The sequence below is a fragment of the Mustelus asterias genome, chromosome 18, assembly GCF_964213995.1.
Source record: "Mustelus asterias chromosome 18, sMusAst1.hap1.1, whole genome shotgun sequence".
Lineage (NCBI taxonomy): Eukaryota > Metazoa > Chordata > Chondrichthyes > Carcharhiniformes > Triakidae > Mustelus > Mustelus asterias.
The window spans coordinates 67,685,906-67,709,203 of NC_135818.1; the positions used below are offsets into that span (position 1 = coordinate 67,685,906).

Sequence of the window (23,298 nt, forward strand, 5' to 3'; positions counted from 1 at the left end):
TCTTTCCAGAAACCCTACGTAACAGGCAGGATGCCAGCGAAACTTGTGTAGCATGCATTTTCGTTAACAAGGTCAAGTTACAGAGCTCGACCAAGACCGGTCAGAGATGGGGTCAAAAAGGTTCTGAGGGATCATAATTCTAAACATGACACTGGAAATGAGAAAACAATTGCACACAATTAAACCGGTGAAACCAGATGAGAAAGATCTGCATGATTGTACACAAACTGTGGATGCAGATAGAACAATTTCACTAATCCTCTTCATTTTTCAACATAGAAAACATTCCATGCAAGAAAACGGGAAGAAAAGCAGAAATTTGACAAGATCTGTGCCGTTGCTGAGATCTCAGCTATTCTTCAAATTAACAGCTGTTCCAATTTCCCTTTTATTTTTCATTTGAGACCAGTAGTAAATGCTTCAGGTAAGACATTACATGGACCATTAACAGGTAGATGCAGAACCGTGCTGCAGCAGTATAATTGGCTGTATAACAGGATAAATACGAACAGTTCACAATTAGTGTGTCCAAACAGTGGGAAATGGAGTTAACTTTTGGTTACCATCCATATCATTCGACCAGATGATACATTCGGAAAAGAAACCTAATCAAGCCATTCTTTAAATTTGTAGGTAATATCTAGGCTCCAATTAATTTCATAGAATCCCTACAGTAGAGAAAAAGGCCATTTGGCCCATCGAGCCTGCACCGACAACAATTCCACCCTATTCCCATAACCCCACACATTTACCCTACCAATCCCTCTAAAACTATGGTCAATTTAGCATGGCCAATCAACCTAACCCGCCCATCTTTGGACCGTGGAAGGAAACCGGAGCACCCGGAGGAAATCCATGCAGACATGGGGAGAACGTGCAAACTCCACACAGACAGTGACCCCAAGCTGGGAATCGAACCCGGGTCCCTGGCGCTGTGAGACAACAGTGCTAATCACTGGGCCCATTTCATCCACATTGACTACACTACATGGGACTGCAACAGTTCAAGAAGGCCGGTCACCAACATCTTCTTGAGAACAATTAGGGATGGACACCGTGTGTTGGCCTTGCCAGCGATACATACCATGAATGAATAAAACAGAAATAAAACATAGAAAGCAAATACTTTCACACCATCATGAATTTCATAATTCGAACAATTTTTCGGTTGGACTTTATTCTCCAAGGATTATGTCACAAACAAATATGTCGCATCAGGATGGTTAACTATTTCTCTGCACTGATTGATGGTTTCCTTCAGTGAGTGGGGAGCTCGGAGAGTTTTCCATGTTGCATCAACTAATAATGGTCCCATAATGACGCTGCCATGGGGATCCAGGCTGGGCAAGTGTATTGGACCTGCGAAGAATGCTTACATTGATAAAAGTAAGCATCTTGATCAGACTCTTGCATGGGGGATGGGAAAGTCTGGAAATCTTTCCCAAATGGCAAGCAAATACAGGTTCTCTGGCCGTTTGGGCAGGTTAGTGCTGAAGAAGCACTGCCTTTCACTGTCTGTGCCAAGCAAATGTAAGTCATTTAGGCCTGAGATGAGGAGTCGGGGGGGGGGCGTGAATCTTTGGAATTCTCTACCCCGGGTAGCTGTGGAAGCTCATTCATTGAGAGTTCCCAAGAGAGAGATCGATAGATATTTATTGATTAGTGTTACAAGTAGGCTTACATTAACACTGCAATGAAGTTACTGTGAAAATCCCCTAGTCCCCACACTCCAGCGCCTGTTCGGGTACACTGAGGGAGAATTTAGCATGGCCAATGCACCTAACCAGCACGTCTTTTGTACGGTGGGAGGAAATCATAGAAACCCTACAGTGCAGAAGGAGGCCATTCGGCCCATCGAGTCTACACCGACAACAATCCTACCTAGATCCTTTCCCCATCACCCCGCATATTTACCCCACTAATCCCTCTGACCTACACATCCCAGAACACTAAGGGGCAATTTAGCATGGCCAATCAATCTAACCCGCACATCATTGGAGTGTGGGAGAAAACCGGAGGAAATGAACGCCGACACAACGAGAATGTGCAGACTCTGCACAGGCAGTGACCGAAGCTGGGAATCGAACCCGGGTCCTTGGCACTGTGCAGCAGCAGTGCTAACCACTCTGCCACCGTGCTGCCCATTCCTTGATGCTAATGACAGCAAGGGATATGGGGATAGTGGGGGAAAGTATCAGTGAGGCAGATGATCAGACATGATCTGGTTGAATGGTGGAGGGGGCTCGAAGGGCTGAATGGCCTCCTCCTGCTCCTATGTTCCTAAGTGACTCTGAAAATGATGGCGGGTGGCACTAGCAGGCGCAGTCCTGTTTAGCCAACCAGGATGGTATCTCCTGGAATTTACAAGAAATTGGACAATTTTGTCTGCCAAACAAATTCTCAGTAAGAAGTTTAACAACACCAGGTTAAAGTCCAACAGGTTTATTTGGTAGCAAAAGCCACACAAGCTTTCGGAGCTGCAAGCCCCTTCTTCAGGTGAGTTCAAGGAGAACAAATTCTCTGCAGTCTGAAATTTCCATTCAGCAACAAGCACCATTAAATATCTAACACTGTTTAAACATCGAGTCTTGCTCGACAGTGAAGCAATAAGAAGCAAAAGCTGTTTAGAAGATTGAATATAACGTTGAGCAAAAAATCAACATGTTAGACGGTCAAAACTAGAATGTAAACCAAAGAACGTATAACTTTGAAAAGACAACTTACTCGCTTCCTCAGGTTGCAGGTCAATATGAGGTTTCGTGAAAAAGAACTTGCAAATAGCGTATAGAATTCTAGAACTTTCAGCAAGGCCTCACGCCGGATTATGTGCAGGTCGCAATAAGTCAACGCCCTCACGTTGGCACAGGCATGGGCAAGGGTGGTTTCCTTCCAGAAAATATCCCCAAATACGTCCCCTTTCCCTGAAAAATATTCAGAAGGTAAAGAGTTAGAGAAATTAATCATCGTTTCATTATTTTCAAACAGGTGATTTGTGGTGAGAGACTTCATCATCGTGACTCGCGTGATGGATTCCGTGGCCGCGATTCTCCGACACGCTGCGTGCCGGGAGATTGTTGCGTTGACCCGTTCACAGGGATTGCGCACGTGTTTGCGCCCTGCTAGTGTCTCCCAGCGCCGGATTTCCAGCGGCGTCTGTTCCCCGCCGGAAATCGTCAGGGAGGCACAAAGTCCATTAACATGGTCATTTTAATCTCATTTGAATGTGGTTAGCGGGCCTGGGACTGAAATCTCCAGGCCCACTAGCATCTCCCTCCCGCCAGAGTCTTTCACTCCAGCGAGGATCACAGTAGCTCCCCACTTTTGGGGAACTAGCGGCCCGCTGGAGTGAAGGGGGGTAATCAGGGCCCCTCAGAGGGTCGAGGGGCTTGGGGGAGCAGTGCCCCCTGGCATTACCCACAGGGCAAAGTACCATTGCCCCAGGGGCATGGGGCAGTGCCAAGGAGGCAAGACATATGGGGGTGGGGCAGGGCTTGATGGGTGGGGCCTAAGGGGGTGGGGAGATTCTGCTATCACTCTGCATAGGGATCAGTGGGGGAAGGAGGGGGGCCAGCGATCAGGGTGGACTGGGTGGGGGAGGTGTTATCAGGGGGAGGGGTTTGGTCAGCCTGCTTTGGTGGTGGGGGGGACTGCTGGGGTGGTGTAACTGTCAGGGGTGGAATTGGTGGAGGTGGGCTGGAGACTGGGGCAAGCCGGGGTGGCGGGGGAGGTCGGGGCTGAGCCCAGGAATGGTCGGGAGGCCGGCGTTCAGGCCATGGGGGATGTGGGGAGCTGGCGTTGCGGGGGTCGCCGGGCTGGCCTGCGATCAAGCTGGCCAGCAATCGGGAGGCCATCAGTGTGGGGTCACCGTGCATGCTCCAATCTCGGCACTGGCAGATCGGCGCACGTGCAGTGGCTCACTCAGTGCGCTGATTTCAGCCTCTCCAGTGGGAATAGGCCCCAGCCCCTGAAATGTAATGATATTCATGCTAGTGACCTCTGCAATGCACAGAGAGTGGGAGATTCTTCTCTGAAATCCAACTGAAAAAACCAGCGTGAATTACTCCAGTTTTCACACGAATTCGACACTCAGAATTTTGTTTGTGAGAATTCTGCCCCGTATCTTTGGCGAGTGGTTTGACGAGGGGAATATCAAACTGAGGTCAAGCAGGCCCACATAGAGAATGAGGAAAGAAATCCAACAGTAAATCCCCTGATCAGAAGAGCCAGTGGCCTGGAGCGCAGGGTAAATTACTGTTCCCTCTCTCTCAGCTGGGAAATGGTGCATGACGGAGGCGAAAACGAAAGGAAGGAGATTAAAGCTGCAAAAACAAAGACCCTCCCCCCCAGATATGATACTGACTGAATGGTGTCAGCTATCAGCCATCAGTTTGGAGGGCATTGAAATAGGATTTTCTATCCGAGAAAATCTGCCACAATGTTCTGCGATGTGATTTGGAGGATTCCATCATGACAGGGGTGTTCAGGTTACGCAGTGGATAACATTAGAACTATTAATGTGCAGTAACTGAGTCAAATCATGTTTTTATTTTGAGATGATTCCACAGCGTTTGTGAGGACCAATTTGTGCCACTGTCTATGATTTTATGAAAAACCTGAAGAGGTGTCCTTTATTTTATATAGATTTCTTTACCTCTTGGATTATATTTCTAATCCCTTACCATTTATCAAGCTGGAAAATGCAGCAAGATGTTTTCTACATCCTATCTCGAGGCCATCCTACCACTTCTGAGTTCCGCAATGTTTCAGAAACTTGCCAACAGTGGACCTAGGTCTGCCATCTTTGGAGCACTCCTGATGCAGTCTCCTGCCACCCCTACCCCAACCACCCTCCCCCCCCTCCGCAACCTGCCCAGCAATTTTGGGCTAACCTTCCTTTATGAGGCTGCATTTCTGTAAGTCTTATTTTCCATCTTTCACATTCCTTAATAATCAGAGTCACCTATCAAAATATCCACATTCAAAATAAATCTTTGATAAAAGAATTCAAATTAAGTGGGGGAAGGATTCTCTCCCATCATAATATGCATTGTGAAGTTTATAGAAAGCAAACCATCGGGAATAAGCTACAAAAGTCTGATGTCACGTACCAACCGACTCAAGAACAGCTTCTTCCCTGCTGCCATCAGACTTCTGAATGGACCTACCTCGCATTAAGTTGATCTTTCCCTATACCCTAGCTATGACTGTACCACTACATTCTGCACTCTCTCCTTTCCTTCTCTATGAACGGTATGCTTTGTCTGTAAAGTGCGTAAGAGACAGTACTTTTCACTGTGTCCTAATACATGTGACGATAATAAATCAAATCAAATCAAAAGTGCCAACAGTGCTGTAATCAGTCCCTTCTGTTCTCTCACTCATATTTCTATGTTTGAAAAAGCACCATTAAAACAAAAGTGCTGAACAAAGCTCTTGAACTTTTTTCCTCCAGCATTCCTTCAACTGATTTTGAAATAGAAACACACAGGATTGCCTGCAAGCTGAACAAAAGCAATCAGCAATCAAGCTGGACTAACTGCTACTAATGGATCCTGGACAATTAAGCGCACTGCACATGCTGAGCTGACAAGATCCATATTTACCTAATATGGTCACATCGCTGGGCAAAAAATGAAGCCCGGGTTATTGGAAGCACGGCTGCTTTTTAGCAATAAATATTAAGGAGATGGGCTTTGAGGTGGGAAGGCTGGTAAAATTGTAGCAGATGACATGGGGAGAGAAGTCCAATGTCTTTCTGCCACAATGGGATATTTTGGGAATGGTAGCAACTCAGCCACCTAATGACCAGAGGTGCACAGCTAGTTAACCAGCGCTTGGCCTATTAACACCTACCCCGTGCACTGAGGAGGCCTCCCAGCAGCTGTCCAGGATGGGGGTTTGGTCTTGCTTCCTAAATGCCTGAAGGCCCTGCAGGGCCCCAGTGCATTTTGGGTGCCCCAACAGCTTGACGCCACCATTGGAGGATTCATCTCTACTAAGAACACTTCGCAACTCTCACCAACTTTTACAGATGCACATTAGAAAGCATTCTTTCTGGTTGTATCACAGCTTGGTCTGGCTCCTGCTCTGTCCAAGACTGCAAGAAACTACAAAGGGTCATGAATGAAGCCCAGTCCATTACGCGAACCAGCCTTCCATCATTGACTCCTTCTATATTTCCGACTGCCTCAGAAAAGCAGCATAATTAAGGACCCCACACACCCCGGACATTCTCTCTTCCACCTTCTTTAGTCGGGAAAAAGATACAAAAGTCTGAGGCAACGTACCAAATGTTTCAAGAGCAGCTTCTTCCCTGCTGCCATCAGACCTTTGAGTGGACCTACCTCACACTAACTTGATCTTTCTCGACACCCTAGCTATGACTGCAACATTACATTCTGCACTCTCTCCTTTCCTTCTCTATGAACAGGATATGCTTTGACTGTATAGCGCGCAAGAAACAATACTTTTCACTGTCTACCAATACATGTGACAATAATAAATCAAATTAAATTTTCCCAGTCCTTCAATACAATGGCGCTGCCAGCTTTCCAACTGGGCCAGCAGCGTGGAAAGGCAGGCCATCCTCCTTAATTGGAATGTAGTCCCGATGAGGGCCTTATAAGTGGCGCAAACCTGGTGTTCATGTGCATGGACCCATGACCCACGTTTGGTCCTGGTGGCAGAACCCCGAGCGTGGCAGTAAATTTCAGGCCACCTTGTGAATACGCAATTTATGTATCCACACCCAAACATGAAAACGAATCTGGGCATATGCGCACTAGCCGTGTTCATATGTAATTAAACCTGGATATTTAATTCTTTATATAACAGGGTACAGAAATAAGGCTGTCAGTTCAGTTGGAGATGTATGCTTCCTTTCCACAACTCTGACGAGACTATAGAGCTATAAGAACAAATATGGAATAAACAGGTTGTCAGATTAAACACAGCTTCCTAACAACTGCTTCCCTTTGGTATCTGTAGCTTCTAATTAATGTAAATATAAATTTTTAAGAGGAGACTAAAGTATATATATCCCCAGTTCAATGCTGAAGGCAAATTTCTAATGAGGCACATCAGGATCAGTTCGCGATTCTGAACTGTAATTAAATGTTCCATTATCATTGTTGTAAAGTATTGCAAAGGAAAGCGCTTGTGTTTGACAATCTCATTTAATCACAGGACATTCATATAAATAGCATCTTTCATTGTCCATTGTGCTTTTCCTTGTGCCCGTGCTTAATTTGTAATTAAATTCACATTGTGTATGATAAGTTGGATTTTACACTCCCCTACCAGAAGGTTTGAAGACGGGGAGACGGGGAGAGGGGGACATGGTCAGGCTGACCCCTGACCTGATGGTGGGTGGGGGGGTGGCCTGCTCACTTATGCCCATCGAGGTCCTTAACCTGACATGATTTTACCTGTGACAGAGGGGGGGAAGGGGGGGGGGGGGGGTGGCACTACATACAGCCTTAACTGCATGGACTAATGCTCCTTTAAGGGTCCTCTATGCATATTAGAGACACATACACCCCCCCTCAGGTCATTCTTCTCCCTTTGCCCTCCTCCCCTGGCCCAGACCTCAAACCCCTCCCAGCCCTTGCCAGGGCCTTTCAGCCTGGACTCAGTGATACTCCAGACTTACTAGGATGGCCTGTAATGCCAGCAGTGGCCACCGTGCCTACCTGGCACTATTGGGACTATGAAACCCCCGGCCAGCTGATTGGTCAGCAGATCTCTAAGGTAGGAGTTCTTCCCGAGTTAGGGCGGAAGTCTCATCTTAAAGCAATTAATATTACTCCCAGCATTAAGTTGCTGAGAGATAGCTATCACTAAGATGGAAGGACTCACCACTGACCTTTTAGCTAGGAAGTCAGGGACCACAGTGCCCTGAAAAATCCAACCCAATTTTAACTAAATGACTCAGCCCAATATTAGACATTTTCTAAAATGTAAGAAATTAAGATTATTCCATATGATTATTAATAGAATCATACTTAACACCATACAACATGATTGACTTTCTTTAGAAATGTATGATGAGATGTTTCTCTTTCCCATGCCCTTGCACTCGCCCAAAGTTGCTGTCCAAAGTGCACAGGAATAAAGGTGAATGCCACAGACTTTCATTATGTCCACAGTAAATTCTGGCCAATATAATCCATCTTTTCTCATTGTTGTGTTAGGCTAAAAGCTCAAAAGGTGTGATAGTGCTATTTCTAGGAACATGGGAGCAGAAGTAGGCCATTCAATCCATCAAGCCTGCTCCACCATTCAATGTGACCATAGCTGATCATCCACTTCAATGTCTTTTCCCACACTATCCCCATATCCCTTTATGTAACTGGTATTTAGAAATCTGTCCATTTCTGCTATAAACATACTCAATGCCTGACCTTCCACAGCCCTCTGCATTAAAAATTCCAGAGATTCACAACAATCTGAATTAAAAAATATCTCCCCATCTCAGTCCTAAATGGCTTCCTCCTCATTTTGAAATTGTGTTGACTGGTTCTAGACAGATTTTACCTGCATCTACCCTATCTAGCCCTTTAATTATTTTGACGATTTCAATGAGATGACCTCTTATTCTTTGTAAATTGAGAGGATGCAGGCCCAGTTTACCCAATCTCTCTTTGTACAATAGTCCTGCCATCTCGGGAACAAGTCCGGTGAACCTTCATTGCACTCCCTCAGTAGCAATAACATCCTTCCTACTGTAAGGAGACTAAAACTGCACACAGTACTCCAGGTACGGTCTAACCAAGGTTCTATACAATTGAAGCAAGATCTTGCTACTCCTGTATTTAAATCCTTTTATGATAACATAACATTCGCCTTCCTAATTCCTAATTATGCCTTCCTAAAAGTATATTACCTTTCAGTGACTTACTGATGAGGACGCCCAGGTTCCTCTGTACATCCACATGTTCCAATTTCATACAATTTAAAAGAAATACTCTGCACATCTGTTCCTCTTACCAAAATGGATAACCTCACATTTTCCACTAGTTTTCTGACTCATTGCAAATAATATCACAGCTGCTGTAAGACTAGCTTAGGATCTCATTCTTTATTCAAAATAATAACAAGCATTTTAAATGTAATTAAAAGCCTCATACATTTGAAACAATTCAATGCTGAGATATTTTGACATAGCTTATATTATTCAAGAAGAATAAAAAAAGGAATTGCCTTGCATGTCAAAAACAAATCCAATTGGAGAAAAATGCACCTTTGTGCTGCAATTCTTACTAATTACATTAACAATGCTTTTCTGTAAAACATAATTGGCTGAATCATTTTGACTTGAAGATATCAACTCAATACTACCTATCCCTTCATTTTGAGAACATATTTATGTTGTCCTCATTTTATGATTGCGATGGAAATATTCGTTTAATATTTTTGAGAGTATTGTATTGGTCTGTGGAAATGCTGTATGGATATCTATGTAACTAATTTAATTAAGCTGGGAACTGAGTCTCTATGAAATTAAGACCATCAGAGGGGCTAGATATGAGGTTAGGCATTAGAAGTGAGTAGGGCCAAGGTAGATGTTTTACAAATAAACACAATGACAATAGAAATTTGCATTAGGAGATAAGAGAGGATGCAGATTTTTAGCTGTTGAATTTCAAAGGGAGGTAAGAAGGAGTTTACAGCTTAACAAGGGTCATAATAAATAAGGCAAAGTTATTAAATTTGATTTGGCCTCCAAGTAGTGGCCATAAGGAGAACATGATAGATTTATATGTTCTGGGAACGGTAAATTTCAAAGCAGGATAAAGACAATTGGGAAAGGATGGAATATGGAAAAATATATTTAAAGAGAAGTTGGAAGTTATGCAAGAATATGGCTATGGAAGATCCTGAAGAGAGTGCTGTCCTGAGACAGAACTATGAAGAGATGAAGTGAATCGCCATCAACCACCTTAGACAAATGCCTTTTTTCAGAAAGAAGAGTTTTGTCTAAAGCCTTGGATTTCCAGTTGAATGAGAGAGAAAGAAGCCCTGTGGTGCCTTACAAGATAAGATGCCTTATCTATGGCAACAGTGCCTTGTGGTAATATTACTGGCATTTGTCTTTTAGAAAAAGTATTGTTGCTTAGAAAAGTGTTTTATTTTTAGTTTAACCAAAAGAATCATTTTGGGAAAGGTTTCGTAAGACTAATTTTAACTGTGTAAGTGTGATCATGTGTGTTTAAGTTTTCTTCTCCTTTATTAATAAACATTTTAATTTACTATTTAAAATCTCCAGGAGTGTTGTTGGAATTTGTGACTCCTGACTTCAACACACATATTTTCTCATTGTAAAATAAAGATTTGTTGTGATAGCTTGCCAAGTTTCCCTTTGCAATTTGGTTAGCATGGCAATTACCACCTGCCACGTTCACTATTTTTCAAATTATGATGAAAATAAGTCATGCGGCATGGTGGCACAGTGGTTAGCACTGCTGTCTCCCAGTGCCAGGGACCCGGGTTCATTCAAATCCCCGCTTGGATCACTGTCTGTGCAGAGTCTGTATAATAACAAATACATGTGGTTGTGGGGATAGGGCCTGGGTGGAATTGTGATCGGTGCATACTCGATTGGCCGAATGGCCTCCTTCTGCATTGTTGGAATTCTATGATTCTGAATAAGATTTTTTACAGGACTGATCAATACATAAATATTGAGGACATTGGCTTGCTAATATAGAATGAACAGAGGTCATGGTTTTCATGGTTATTTGAAATGTTTCACATTTTGAATTTTGAATTGGTGATTCTTATTGTATGTAAGAGGTTCTCTAGAAAGAATTATACATTATCTTAGGTTGATTCCTTAACTGTTACCTGCAATGGCATAACTGCTTGACTTTACTGACCTGTTTTTCTTACGTTTAGTTGAATACTTGTGGAATTTTGATGCGATTAGGCAAGAATTAGGGGGCATAAGATGGGAACAGAAACTATCAGGGAAAGGCACTAATGAAAAGTGGAACTTTTTCAAGGAACAAATCCTGGGTGTCCTTGATAGGTATGTCTCTGTCAGGCAGGGAGGAAATGGCCGAGTGAGGGAACCATGGTTCACGAAAGAGGTGGAATGTCTTGCGAAAAGGAAGAGGGAAGCTTATGTAGGGATGAGGAAACAAGGTTCAGATGGCTCGATTGAGGGTTACAAGTTAGCAAGGAGTGAGCTGAAAAAGGGGCTTAGGAGAGCTAGGAGGGGACATGAGAAGTCCTTGGCGGGTCGGATCAAGGAAAACCCCAAGGCTTTTTACTCTTATGTGAGGAATAAAAGAATGACCAGGGTGAGGTTAGGGCCGGTCAAGGACAGTAGTGGGAACTTGTGTATTGAGTCAGTAGAGATAGGCGAGGTAATGAATGAATACTTTTCTTCAGTGTTCACCAAGGAGAGGGGCCATGTTTTTGAGGAAGAGAAGGTGTTACAGGCTAATAGGCTGGAGGAACTAGATGTTCGGAGGGAGGATGTACTGGCAGTTTTGAATAAACTGAAGGTTGATAAGTCCCCTGGACCTGATGAAATATATCCCAGGATTCTTTGGGAGGCAAGGGATGAGATTGCAGAGCCTTTGGCTTTGATCTTTGGGTCTTCTCTGTCCACTGGGATGGTGCCAGAGGACTGGAGAGTGGCGAATGTTGTTCCTCTGTTTAAGAAAGGGAATAGAAATGACCCTGGTAATTATAGACCGGTTAGTCTTACTTCGGTGGTTGGTAAATTGATGGAAAAGGTCCTTAGGGATGGGATTTACAACCATTTAGAAAGATGCAGATTAATCCGGGAAAGTCAGCACGGATTCGTGAAGGGCAAGTCGTGCCTCACAAATTTGATTGAATTTTTTGAGGAGGTAACTAAGTGTGTTGATGAAGGTAGGGCAGTTGATGTCATATACATGGATTTTAGTAAGGCGTTTGATAAGGTCCCCCATGGTCGGCTTATGATGAAAGTAAGGTGGTGTGGGATAGAGGGAAAGTTGGCAGATTGGATAGGTAATTGGCTATCTGATCGAAGATAGAGGGTGGTGGTAGATGGAAAATTTTCGGACTGGAGGCAGGTTGCTAGCGGAGTGCCACAGGGATCAGTGCTAGGTCCTCTGCTCTTTGTGATTTTTATTAATGACTTGGAGGAGGGGGCTGAAGGGTGGATCAGTAAATTTGCTGATGACACCAAGATTGGTGGAGTAGTGGATGAGGTGGAGGGCTGTTGTAGGCTGCAAAGAGACATAGATAGGATGCAAAGCTGGGCTGAAAAATGGCAAATGGAGTTTAACCCTGATAAATGTGAGGTGATTCATTTTGGTAGGACCAATTTAAATGTGGATTACAGGATCAAAGGTAGGGTTCTGAAGACTGTGGAGGAACAGAGAGATCTTGGGGTCCATATCCACAGATCTCTAAAGGTTGCCACTCAAGTGGATAGAGCTGTGAAGAAGGCCTATGGTGTGTTGGCTTTTATTAACAGGGGGTTGGAGTTTAAGAGCCGTGGGGTTATGCTGCAACTCTACAGGACCTTGGTGAGATCACATTTGGAATATTGTGTGCAGTTCTGGTCACCTCACTATAAGAAGGATGTGGAAGCGCTGGAAAGAGTGCAGAGGAGATTTACCAGGATGCTGCCTGGTTTGGAGGGTATGTCTTATGAGGAAAGGTTGAGGGAGCTAGGGCTGTTCTCTCTGGAGCGGAGGAGGCTGAGGGGAGACTTAATAGAGGTTTATAAAATGATGAAGGGGATAGATAGAGTGAACGTTCAAAGACTATTTCCTCGGGTGGATGGAGCTATTACAAGGGGGCATAACTATAGGGTTCATGGTGGGAGATATAGGAAGGATATCAGAGGTAGGTTCTTTACGCAGAGAGTGGTTGAGGTGTGGAATGGACTGCCTGCAGGGATAGTAGAGTCAGACACTTTAGGAACATTTAAGCGGTTATTGGATAGGCACATGGAGCACACCAGGGTGATAGGGAGTGGGATAGCTTGATCTTGGTTTCAGATAAAGCTCGGCACAACATCGTGGGCCGAAGGGCCTGTTCTGTGCTGTACTGTTCTATGTTTCTATTTGTATGTAATAATTGCTCTGTTGTGGATTGTCACTGTGCTTTGATTTATAATTTTCCTTCAAGCGTGGCCAAATTGTCAGAAGCATTGAAGTAGGTTATATGCCTGGTTACTCTCTTGGCTGATGAACAGAGTGTGGTATAGAGGGGGAAATGAAAATAAACTAATGGGTAAGTGAAGGGTGTGAAATCAATGCAATGGGCACAAAATATGAGGAGCAGTGGAGTGACTGGAATGACCTCTGAAAATATGGGTTACTAAACTAAAATGGAACATTGGATTTAGAGCATATGATTCATGTGCCATCATAAATAACCATAAAACAAAACAAAAATAGTCTCTCTTAGTTCAAGAGACAACTGTGAATTTCCACATTCATTATCATTCATTGTTTTTTTACAAGCATTACATGCAGTGGATAATGAATTGCGATCTGAGGTTCATTGAAGTCAACCCAATACTAATCAGAATTAATTCTGATTACCCTGCCGTTTTGAGCAGAAGTGCCTGACAGACCTACATTGCTTAAAGAGGACGAGAGAGAAAAATCCACATGCATTGTTTTCTTCCCGAGGATGTCCCCAATAAATTAAGTGGTCGAGGAGTTGTCTTTCTTCCATATTATACGGGCAGCAAATAAAAAGTTTGAATACTTTTGCAAAACAGAGGATTTTCCCTGCCAGTCTTATCGGAACCATCACGACACGGTGACACAGTGGTTACCACTGCTGCCTCACAACGCCAGAGACCCGGGTTCGATTCCCGACTTGGGTCAATGTCTGTGCGGAGTCTGCACGTTCTCCCCGTGTCTACTTGGGTTTCCTCCGGGTGCTCTGGTTTCCTCCCACAGTCCGAAAGACGTGCTGCTTAGGTGCATTGGCCATGCTAAATTCTCCCTCAGTGTACCTGAACAGGCGGTGGAGTGTGCCGACTCGGGGATTTTCACAATAACTTCATTGCGGTGTTAATGGAAGCCTACTTTTGATACTAATAAATAAACTTTAAAACCTTATACTAAAGGTGCGCCGGAAGAGAATTTAAGGTACCTAGAATGGCGACAACCTCATCATCCTGAATGACCTCCAGTGATCCAGACACCACAAAGCAGAGTGCATCGACACTTTCTCCAGCATGATAGATTAGGTCACCCGGGGCGCAGTGTATCATTTGGAACTCCACAGCCAGTGCTCGAAGGCAGCCATCACTAGCCAGGCGAAAAGCTGGATGCTCATTAAACACCTTTCGGTTCAGATGGACACAGATGTCAGCTCTCATATCTTTGGGACATATGGCAAGGACCTAGAGTGATAGCAAAACAAAAATCCTTAATCTAACACAGTATGCATAAACGCACATGTCCACTTGAAACACAGAAAGAAATAAGTCAGTGGTTTTCAGGTTCTGGCACTGGATAGTATGTTCTGTGCACTATCCAATGGTTAGTGGAGTCATTGAGCAGGATTTTCTGGCCTCCCTCTCCCCAAAACCGGAAAATCCTGTCCGAGTTCAACGGACCTTTCCATGGTCCACCTCTCGCCTGCTCCGATTCCCGTGGCGGGCAGGATGGTAAAATTCCAGCCAGAGTCGAAACTTGGCCAAGGCTAATTATGTGAGGACTTTGATCTGAGTTCCAAAACCCATACTACATTTAAATGGAAGGCTAGATCCAAAACCACATACATACCCTTTGTTGGGAGGTTAACTGTTTGGAAAATTAAATGAAGGTGGATTGGATTTTTAATTAGTCTCTCTATCAGTGATTGCCCTCGAAATCCATAAGTAATCAAACTTAAATCTTTGTCCCTCATGATTCAGAAAGATATACTGCTAAGAACAATGATGAGGCTATCGGTGCACAGTTATTTAGAAGTAAATTAAACAGCAACTTACAGTGTTTGCGTACGTACAGTTCAATGTGGAAATCAAAAGGTTGCTGTCTGAGTCCTGCACCAATAGACTCACCATTCAAGTACATGCAATGGCGTGAAGTCACAGTCCTCACCCACTCGATATCCACAAAACACATTAGAGAATGTTAGGATTAATCCTTTTAAAAGCAAGTGCACTTTCAACACTTTTAATTATCTGCTAAACAATCTAAAAACGTATTCTTGCAAAAGAGCAGACTCTCATTCATTTCCATTACTGCTTGAGATTAAAAGATTTTTTAAAAACTTTTTAATTATTCATTCTATCTCTATTATCTCCACCTTCATCTTTCTTTCCCTATTTCACTTTATATACGTGATTTGGTAACATATTATACACTGCAACTTTAACCATTTCCTGCTTTAGACTATCTGTGACCCAGTAAAGTTAAGTTTATTTATTAGTGGCACAAGTAGGCTTACATTACTGTCATGAAGTTACTGTGAAAATCCCCTCGTCGTCACACTCCAGCACCTGTTAAGGTACATCGAGGGAGAATTTAGCATGGTCAATGCACCTAATCAGCACGTCTTTCAGACTGTGGGAGGAAACCGGAGCACCCGGAGGAAACAGACACAGACACAGGGAGAATGTGCAAACTCCAGACAGACACTGGCCCAAACCGGGAATCAAATCCGGGTCCCTGGCGCTGTGAGGCAGCAGCGCTAACCACTGTGCCATGGCGCCACCCTAATTTGTCAATCTGATCCATTGAGGAGATATACTTTTGATTGCATTATTCACGTAGCTCTTGGACGCTCTGTACAGGACACTGCACTGTTTGGGATTTCTATTAACCGCGAATCGCAGTTCAAATTCCCGTGCATACCATTTCATTTACCCTGACTGCATAATCTGGGCCAGTAAGATATTGGTGTAAAGAGGTTACTAAGAGGCTATTTTTACCTCTGTGGCTAATGTTCAGTTAAAAATAGATGTGAATAAATCAATGAGAAAGGTGAATCGGAATTGGTAACAAAGTTTTATTCTGTTATTTTCACTATTAAACATAGAAACATAGAAACAGAAGCAGGAGTAGGCCATTCGGCCCTTCGAGCCTGCTCTACCATTCATGATGCTCATCAAATTCAATATCCTGATCCCCTCTTCCCCTCATATCCCTTGATTCTTTTAGCCCCAAGACCTACATCTAATTTCTTCTTGAAATCGCACAAGGTTTTGCTCTCAGCTCCTTTCTGTGGTAGTGAATTCCACAGACTCACCACTCTCTGGGTGAAGAAATTTCTCCCCACCTCAGTCCTAAAAGGTTTACCCCTTATTCTCAAACTATGACCCCTAGTTCTGGACTCCCTCACCATTGGGAACACTCTTTCTGAATCTACCCTGTCTAATTTCCGACCCCATTCAGGACACACTTCTCATGTTAAAATGTGAGTGCAGTTTACCGAGTGAAAAAATAACAAAAATAAAGATTAATGATATGAAGTAAATGAGCAAAGCACAATCTCTTGCATCTTTACGTAGGAAGGGACAGCGAGTATACATAAACCCATTGTCAGGCATGTCAATCAGTTTTGATTAAAGTGCAAGATGTCAAAGGTTAAACTGAGCAGTGGCCTGAGCAGGATACAACCACATTCCTCCTAATTCATCTCATTCAAGTTGTGATTTCCCAATTTTCTTCATGCATAAACTAAACTAAACTTAAAGCCTACAAGTCTACCACATTTGATACAAGTAAATTCATTCAAATAGAAGGTCAATTTATAGATAACAGTATTTTAAAGTTATCATAGAATTAATAGAAACCCAACGGTGCAGATGAAGCCATTCGACACATCGAGTCTGCACCAACAACAATCCCAACCAGGCCTTATCCCCATAACCCCACATATTTACCCTGCTAATCCCTCCAATCTATACATCCCAGGACACTGAGGAGCAATTTAGCATGGCCAATGCACATTTTGGACTGTGGGAGGAAACCGGAGCACCCGGAGGAATCTCACGCAGACACAGGGAGAATGTGCAGACTCCCCGTGGACAGTGACCCAAGCCAGGAATCAAACCCATGGCCCTGGCGCTGTTTAGCAGCAGTGCTAGCCACTGTGCCACCCTTATAAATGAAATAAACAGAATGAATGAAATTGCAAATTGATCAATTTTCTGGGTTTTGCCCCAGTTTTGGTAGTTGAAACATGTTAAAACAGCTTGGGTCTTGGCTGAGCAGTTTTCATTCCTGATTCAGACTGCGCTGAAACTTTGGAAACCAATTTGATTGCATTTGCTATCCTGAGATTGCCAGTTAAATTCTGTAAAATAAAAGTAATTAACATTTAATTTCCAAACAGGAACAAAATACAGCCTTAAATGAAATTCTGGTGGTGCTCCAGGCTGCAGGATATAAGAGTTAAATTGAAGATGTCAACACATGTTTGGAGTACAGTAGACTGATTAATACAGTTAATAAAAGCAAATTACTGTGGATGCTGGAATCTGAAGCCAAAAGAGAAAATGCTGGAAAATCTCAACAGCTCTGGCAATATCTGCAAGGAGAGAAAAGAAATCAGAGGGTATCTGTCACAGCTTACCCTCTGATTTCAGCTTCTCTGCCGTTTGGCCATTCACTCCTTCTATTCTCTCTATGGACTGCCATTAGCACTCTTAGCCTTTCCCCTGGGTTTGGGGCTACTGCTCATCTTTCATTCCCTCACCCTACAGTATAAATATCTCCCACTTTCTATGCCTTTTTGCTTCGATAAAGGATCATCTGGATTCGAAACATCAGCTCTTATCTCTCCTTATAGATGCTGCCAGACCTGCTGAGATTTTCCAGCATTTTCCCTTCACCTAAAAACCAAGGAGAACGGACCCTGACAATGTCCATTGACCTCGGGTGGGATTTTCTGGTCTTAGGGAGAGAGCGGTCAGAAAATCCCGCCCAAAGTGTTTACTATGTGTGCAGTGTTGATACGGGTGCCAAGGCATGAATAGTTGTGATCGAGTGACTCCTCCTCTTTGAAACTTTATTGATGTGTTCTTCTCAAGATTGTAGCAGGTTCAGACTATGATTCTTTGAAAAGGACTTCCCTGCTTCATGACATCTGTTAAGCATAGTCAGGATTGCCCTTAGTTCTGTTCTCTTCTCACATCTGCGAAAGAGTTTTTTTCTTCCAGCAGCATCCATTCATGTTAAGAGGAAACTTCAGTTAACTATCGGTTATGGTGGCTGTTATGATTTTGAGGAGATCATTAACTTCTAAAAAGAAATTTGAACTCCCGATTTTTAACTGAAAGAATCACGTCACTAGATTTCATGTTTAAGTCAAAAATTTCTATGGCACACATATTAAGCAAAGCGCAAGTGAATAACAACACTATATTTTGAAAACCCTTCATTTTCAAGCCCAAAACCCTTAATAGGACACTCATTGTTCCATGTTAATCCCACTCAAGAATTCCCTTATACATATCAGGCTATTTACTTCTCCTCAGTTCAAACCAAAGTGTGCCATGGCCCTTAGGAATTCACTTTAATCCTCTTCAGTTTACCTGGCACCTTAAACTCAGCAAATGAGGAAGCTGTTGCTTGGCTTCTAGGATTTGCATTCACTAAATAATATAAAAAATGAAGACAACAGGAAAGCATGTCAAGAGCAACACCAAGCACACCAAAAAATTAGGCATCAACCTCATTAAGCTACAATACAGGACAACTTCGATGCCAAACAGCAGAAGCAACATACTGTAGACAATGTTTAGCAATCACACAACCAATGGATCAGATCAAAGTTCTGCAGTCCTGCCACATCCAGCCATGAATGGTAGTGGACAATTAAACAGCTAACAGGAAAAGGAAGCTTCAACAATATCCTCACCCTCAATGAGGAGGGAACCCAACATACCTGAGCAAAATACAAGGCTGAAGCATTTGAAATAATCTTCAGACAGAAATACCAAGTGCCTGATCCATCTCAGAGACTTCCTGAGGACACCAGTGTCACAGATGCCAATTTAATTCACTGCATGTGATATCAAGAAATGGCTGAAGGCACTGAAAACATCCCAGCAATACTACTGAAGACTTGTGCTCCAGAATTAGTCACATCTCTAACTGAACTGTTTCTGTACAGCTACAACACTGGCACCTACCCAGCAATGTGGGAAATTGCCCAGATATGTTCAGTCTGCACAAAGCAGACAAATGTTATCTGGCCATTAACACCCTATCAGTTTACTCTCGATCAAAGTGATGGCAGGTGTCACTGGGAGCGCAGTCAAGCAGCAATAACCTGCTGACTGATGCTCAGTTTGGATTTCACCAGGGCCATTCAGCTCCTGATATCATTGCAGCCTTGGTCCAAATATACCGAAAAAGGCAGATGTGAGGTGACATCAAGGTAGCATTTGATGAGTGTGGCATCAAGGAGCCTAGCAAAATTGGAATCAATGGGAATCAAGGGGAAAGGTCTCCACTGGTTGGAGACATACCTGGCACAAAGGAAGATGGTTGTGGTTGTTGGAGGTCGATCATTGCAATCGCAGGATGTTGCTGAAGTTCCTCAGGGTAGTGCTCTGAGCATCCATCTTCAGCTCCTTCATCAGAAATTGAACTGGACCAGCCTTATAAATGTTGTGGTTACAAGAGCAGGTTTGCGGCTGGGAAATCTAAGGTGAACAACTCACCACCTGGTTCCCCAAAGTCTGTCCACCATCTGCAAGGCACAAGTCAGGAGATGGAATGATGGAATACCCTCCACTTGCCTGGATGGGTGCAGCTCCAACAACACTAAAGAAGCTCGACACCATCCAGGAAACAGTAGCCCACTTGAATGGCACCTCATCCACCAATCCAAACGGGGTCTGATGTTGCAGATGTATAGAACGTTGGTTCCGCCGCATTTGGAATACTGCGTCCAGTTCTGGTCGCCACACTACCAGAAGGACGTGGAGGCTTTGGAGAGAGTACAGGGGAGGTTTACCAGGATGTTGCCTGGTATGGAGGGGCTTGGTTATGAGGAGAGATTGGGGAAACTGGGGTTGTTCTCCTTGGAAAGACGGAGGATGAGGGGAGACTTAATAGAGGTGTATAAAATTATGAAAGGCATAGATAGGGTGAACGGTGGGAAGCTTTTCTCCGGGTCGGTGGTGACGTTCACGAGGGGTCATAGGTTCAAGGTGAAGGGGGGGGAGGTTTAACACAGATATCAGAAGGACATATTTTACACAGAGGGTCGTGGGGGCCTGGAATGTGTTGCCGGGCAAGGTGGTGGAGGCGGACACACTGGGAACGTTTAAGACTTATCTAGACAGCTATATGAACGGAGTGGGAATGGAGGGATACAAAAGAGTGGTCTAGTTTGGACCAGGGAGCGGCGCGGGCTAATTGTTCTTTGTTTCTCGTTTCAAGGCTTCATTCTATGATCATCTTGCTGGTGCCAGTACAGAGCGAGACTGCGGATAGTTGGGAACCTGTCTCGGGGGCAGGGAATTCAGATGGTGTTCGTAAAGCAGAAGTGGAAATGAATAGGGTTGGGAAGCATTTTCTGATCAGGGCCAGTGTGATCTCCTGGACTCGTTTCGATCGCCTCAGGGGGTCGGAGAGGAATTTCCCAGATTTTTTTTTCCCCATATTGGCCCTGGGGTTTTCACTCTGGGTTTTCGCCTCTCCCTGGAGATCACATGGTCTGGAATGGGGGGGTGGGGGTGAGTTAATAGGTTGTGATGAACAAAGCATCGTAGCTGTGAGGGACAGCTCGGTGGATAGGATATTAGGATGTAGATAGGCTGGAAAATTGGGCGGGGATCCTGGATTCAGGATTCAATCCTGGACCGGGGAGCGGCGCGGGCTTGGAGGGCCGAAGGGCCTGTTCCTGTGCTGTATTGTTCTTTGTTCTTTGATGACTCCCTCCTGCACTGAGGAACAGCTGCAGCAGTGCGTACCATCAACAAGATGCACTGCAGAATCTCACCAAGGCTCCATGAATAGCAGCTTCCAATCTTGTGACTTTACTCCCTAGATGGACAAGGGCAGCAGATGCATGGAAACACCACAACCTGCAAGTTCCCCTTCAAGTCACTCACGATCCTGATTTGGAACTACTTTCCCATTCCTTCACTATCACTGGATCAAAAACCTAAATTCTCTTCTTGACGGAACCGTGGGTGTATCTACAACACACGGATTGAGGCAGTTCAAAAAGGCAGCTCACCGCCACTTTTTCAAGGGTAATTCATGTGGGCAACAAATGCTGGCCTAGCCAGCAACGCCCATATCACATGAAAGATTAAGAATCGCTCAAGAATTTTGATTTTGATTTTGATTTGATGTATTATTGTCACATGTATTAACATACAGTGAAAAGTATTGTTTCTTGCAATCTATACAGACAGAGCATACCGTTCGTAGAGAAGGAAATGAGAGTGCAGAATGTAGTGTTACAGTCATAGCTGAGGTGGAGAGAAAGATCAACATAATGCAAGGTCAGTCCATTCAAATGTCTGATGGCGGCGGGGAAGAAGCTGTTCTTGAGTCGGTTGGTACGTGACCCCAGACTTTTGTATCTTTTTCCCGACGGAAGAAGGTGGAATTATCGGTTCAGCTGTTATTTGCTGTTCCTGAAGCTGGATCTGCAAATTCCATAAATTGTTTTCACTCTTAGTCCTGTTCTTATATTCAAAACGGGTCAATATTACACATGCAACTGAGGACACCTCCAAAAAAAAGCTATTGTTACATCATTGCTTGATGCAGAGTCCAGACCTATTGTTAACATAAAACACTGGCAAAAATCTAGACCAAATTAACTAGATCTATGGTTAGCATTCTCAACCATATATACTGTAAATTTAGCAAATTATTGAAAATTACCCGGTATGACTGAAAATAACAAATATAAATTCTGCTCTCTGGAGAAGTTGCGAAGAGCCGTCAGGGTCCAAAGTCTATGCAGCAACCAATCAGTAAAGATTCTTCTTATTCAGATGACACAGAATATATTCACGTCCACTCTTGTAGGTTGTCCGTTGCATCAAAGCTGTGTTTTTTGCTGACGAAGAGTCCCATGTAGCTGCAATCATTTTTTAAATCTAGATTTACTGAAGTAACTGCTTACATTTTGATTCTTTCAAAAAGGGTTATCTTCATTTTCTGATCCCTCCTGCAACTTCTATTATCCGTGGATACCCTGCAGTAATTTATCCTCAAATCCTTGGGTGCCTACCGATTGTCCTCACGTTTTTGGTAGTCACATCTCTACATTGTCCCTGAATCGTCACGGCAGATCCTCCTCAGGTTCCTGCTGGTATTACTACCCTTACAGTAGATTCTCCCTCCCCTTCCTAAGCTACAGTCGGATGAAAGCCCAACTGACTCACCTTGTAGGAGTGCCACATGATTGGAATTAAGTGAATTGGACGCTGCTCTGCCAAGTGCCGCAATAAGAAACAAATGTAGAAGAAATAAAAAAAAGACAAACAAAAAACTTGGAAGCATGATAAAATTAGAATTCATCCAGGGATTCATCCAAGATAAAAGATAATAGCACTTCAGCTAGTACACTAATGACTTCATTTCTTCTTAGTTTTGAGAGCAGCTTACTTCTGAATATTCATAAATTATTCATCCTTAGGGAATATCCTCTATATTTTGTCAAGACTTAATATTCAAAACTTGGTAAATGTCAATCTAGTGAATTAGAAAAGTGTCGGTTTTGTGCTGTGACCTGATAATCAACAAACCTCAAAGTGTCCTGCAATGGCTTTTTATATCACTCCCATATCATTACCTCGGGAATTAAGGGTCCATCACTGGCCCTCTTTCTGTTTCTCATCTGTCCGCTATCAGTCATGGGCGGCACGGTAGCACAGTGGGTAGCATTGCTGCCTCACAGCTCCAGGGACCTGGGTTCGATTCCTGGTTTGGGTCGCTGTCTGTGTGGAGTTTGCACATTCTCCTCGTGTCTGTGTGGGTTTACTCTGGGTGCTCCGGTTTCCTCCCACAGCCCAAAGCTGTGCGGGTTAGGTTGATTGGCCATGCTAAAATTGCCCCTTAGTGTCCTGAGATGTGTAGGTTAGAGGGATTAGCGGGTAAATAAAGAACAGTACAGCACAGGAAACAGGCCCTTCGGCCCTCCAAGCCTGTGCCGCTTCTTGGTCCAACTAGACCATTCGTTTGTATCCCTCCATTCCCAGACTGCTCACATGACTATCCAGGTAAATTATGCCAGCGTGTCTGCCTCCACCACCCTACTTGGCAGCGCATTCCAGGCCCCCATCACTGTCTGTGTAAAAAATGTCCCTCTGATGTCTGAGTTATACCTCGCTCCTCTCACCTCGAG

At 43.8% G+C, this 23,298-nt stretch overlaps 1 protein-coding gene across 1 annotated transcript in view; it reads right to left on the minus strand.

Annotated features, from left to right (window-relative positions):
* Nucleotides 1-23,298, minus strand: part of kcnh5b (potassium voltage-gated channel, subfamily H (eag-related), member 5b) — a 327,530-nt gene that overhangs the window by 97,529 nt on the left and 206,703 nt on the right. The window contains exons 9-10 of the mRNA XM_078233204.1: nt 14,116-14,368; nt 2,725-2,921 (exon numbers count right to left, since the gene is read on the minus strand). Of these exons, the coding sequence (XP_078089330.1) occupies nt 2,725-2,921; nt 14,116-14,368 (450 nt within the window). The remainder of the gene's footprint in view (nt 1-2,724; nt 2,922-14,115; nt 14,369-23,298) is intronic.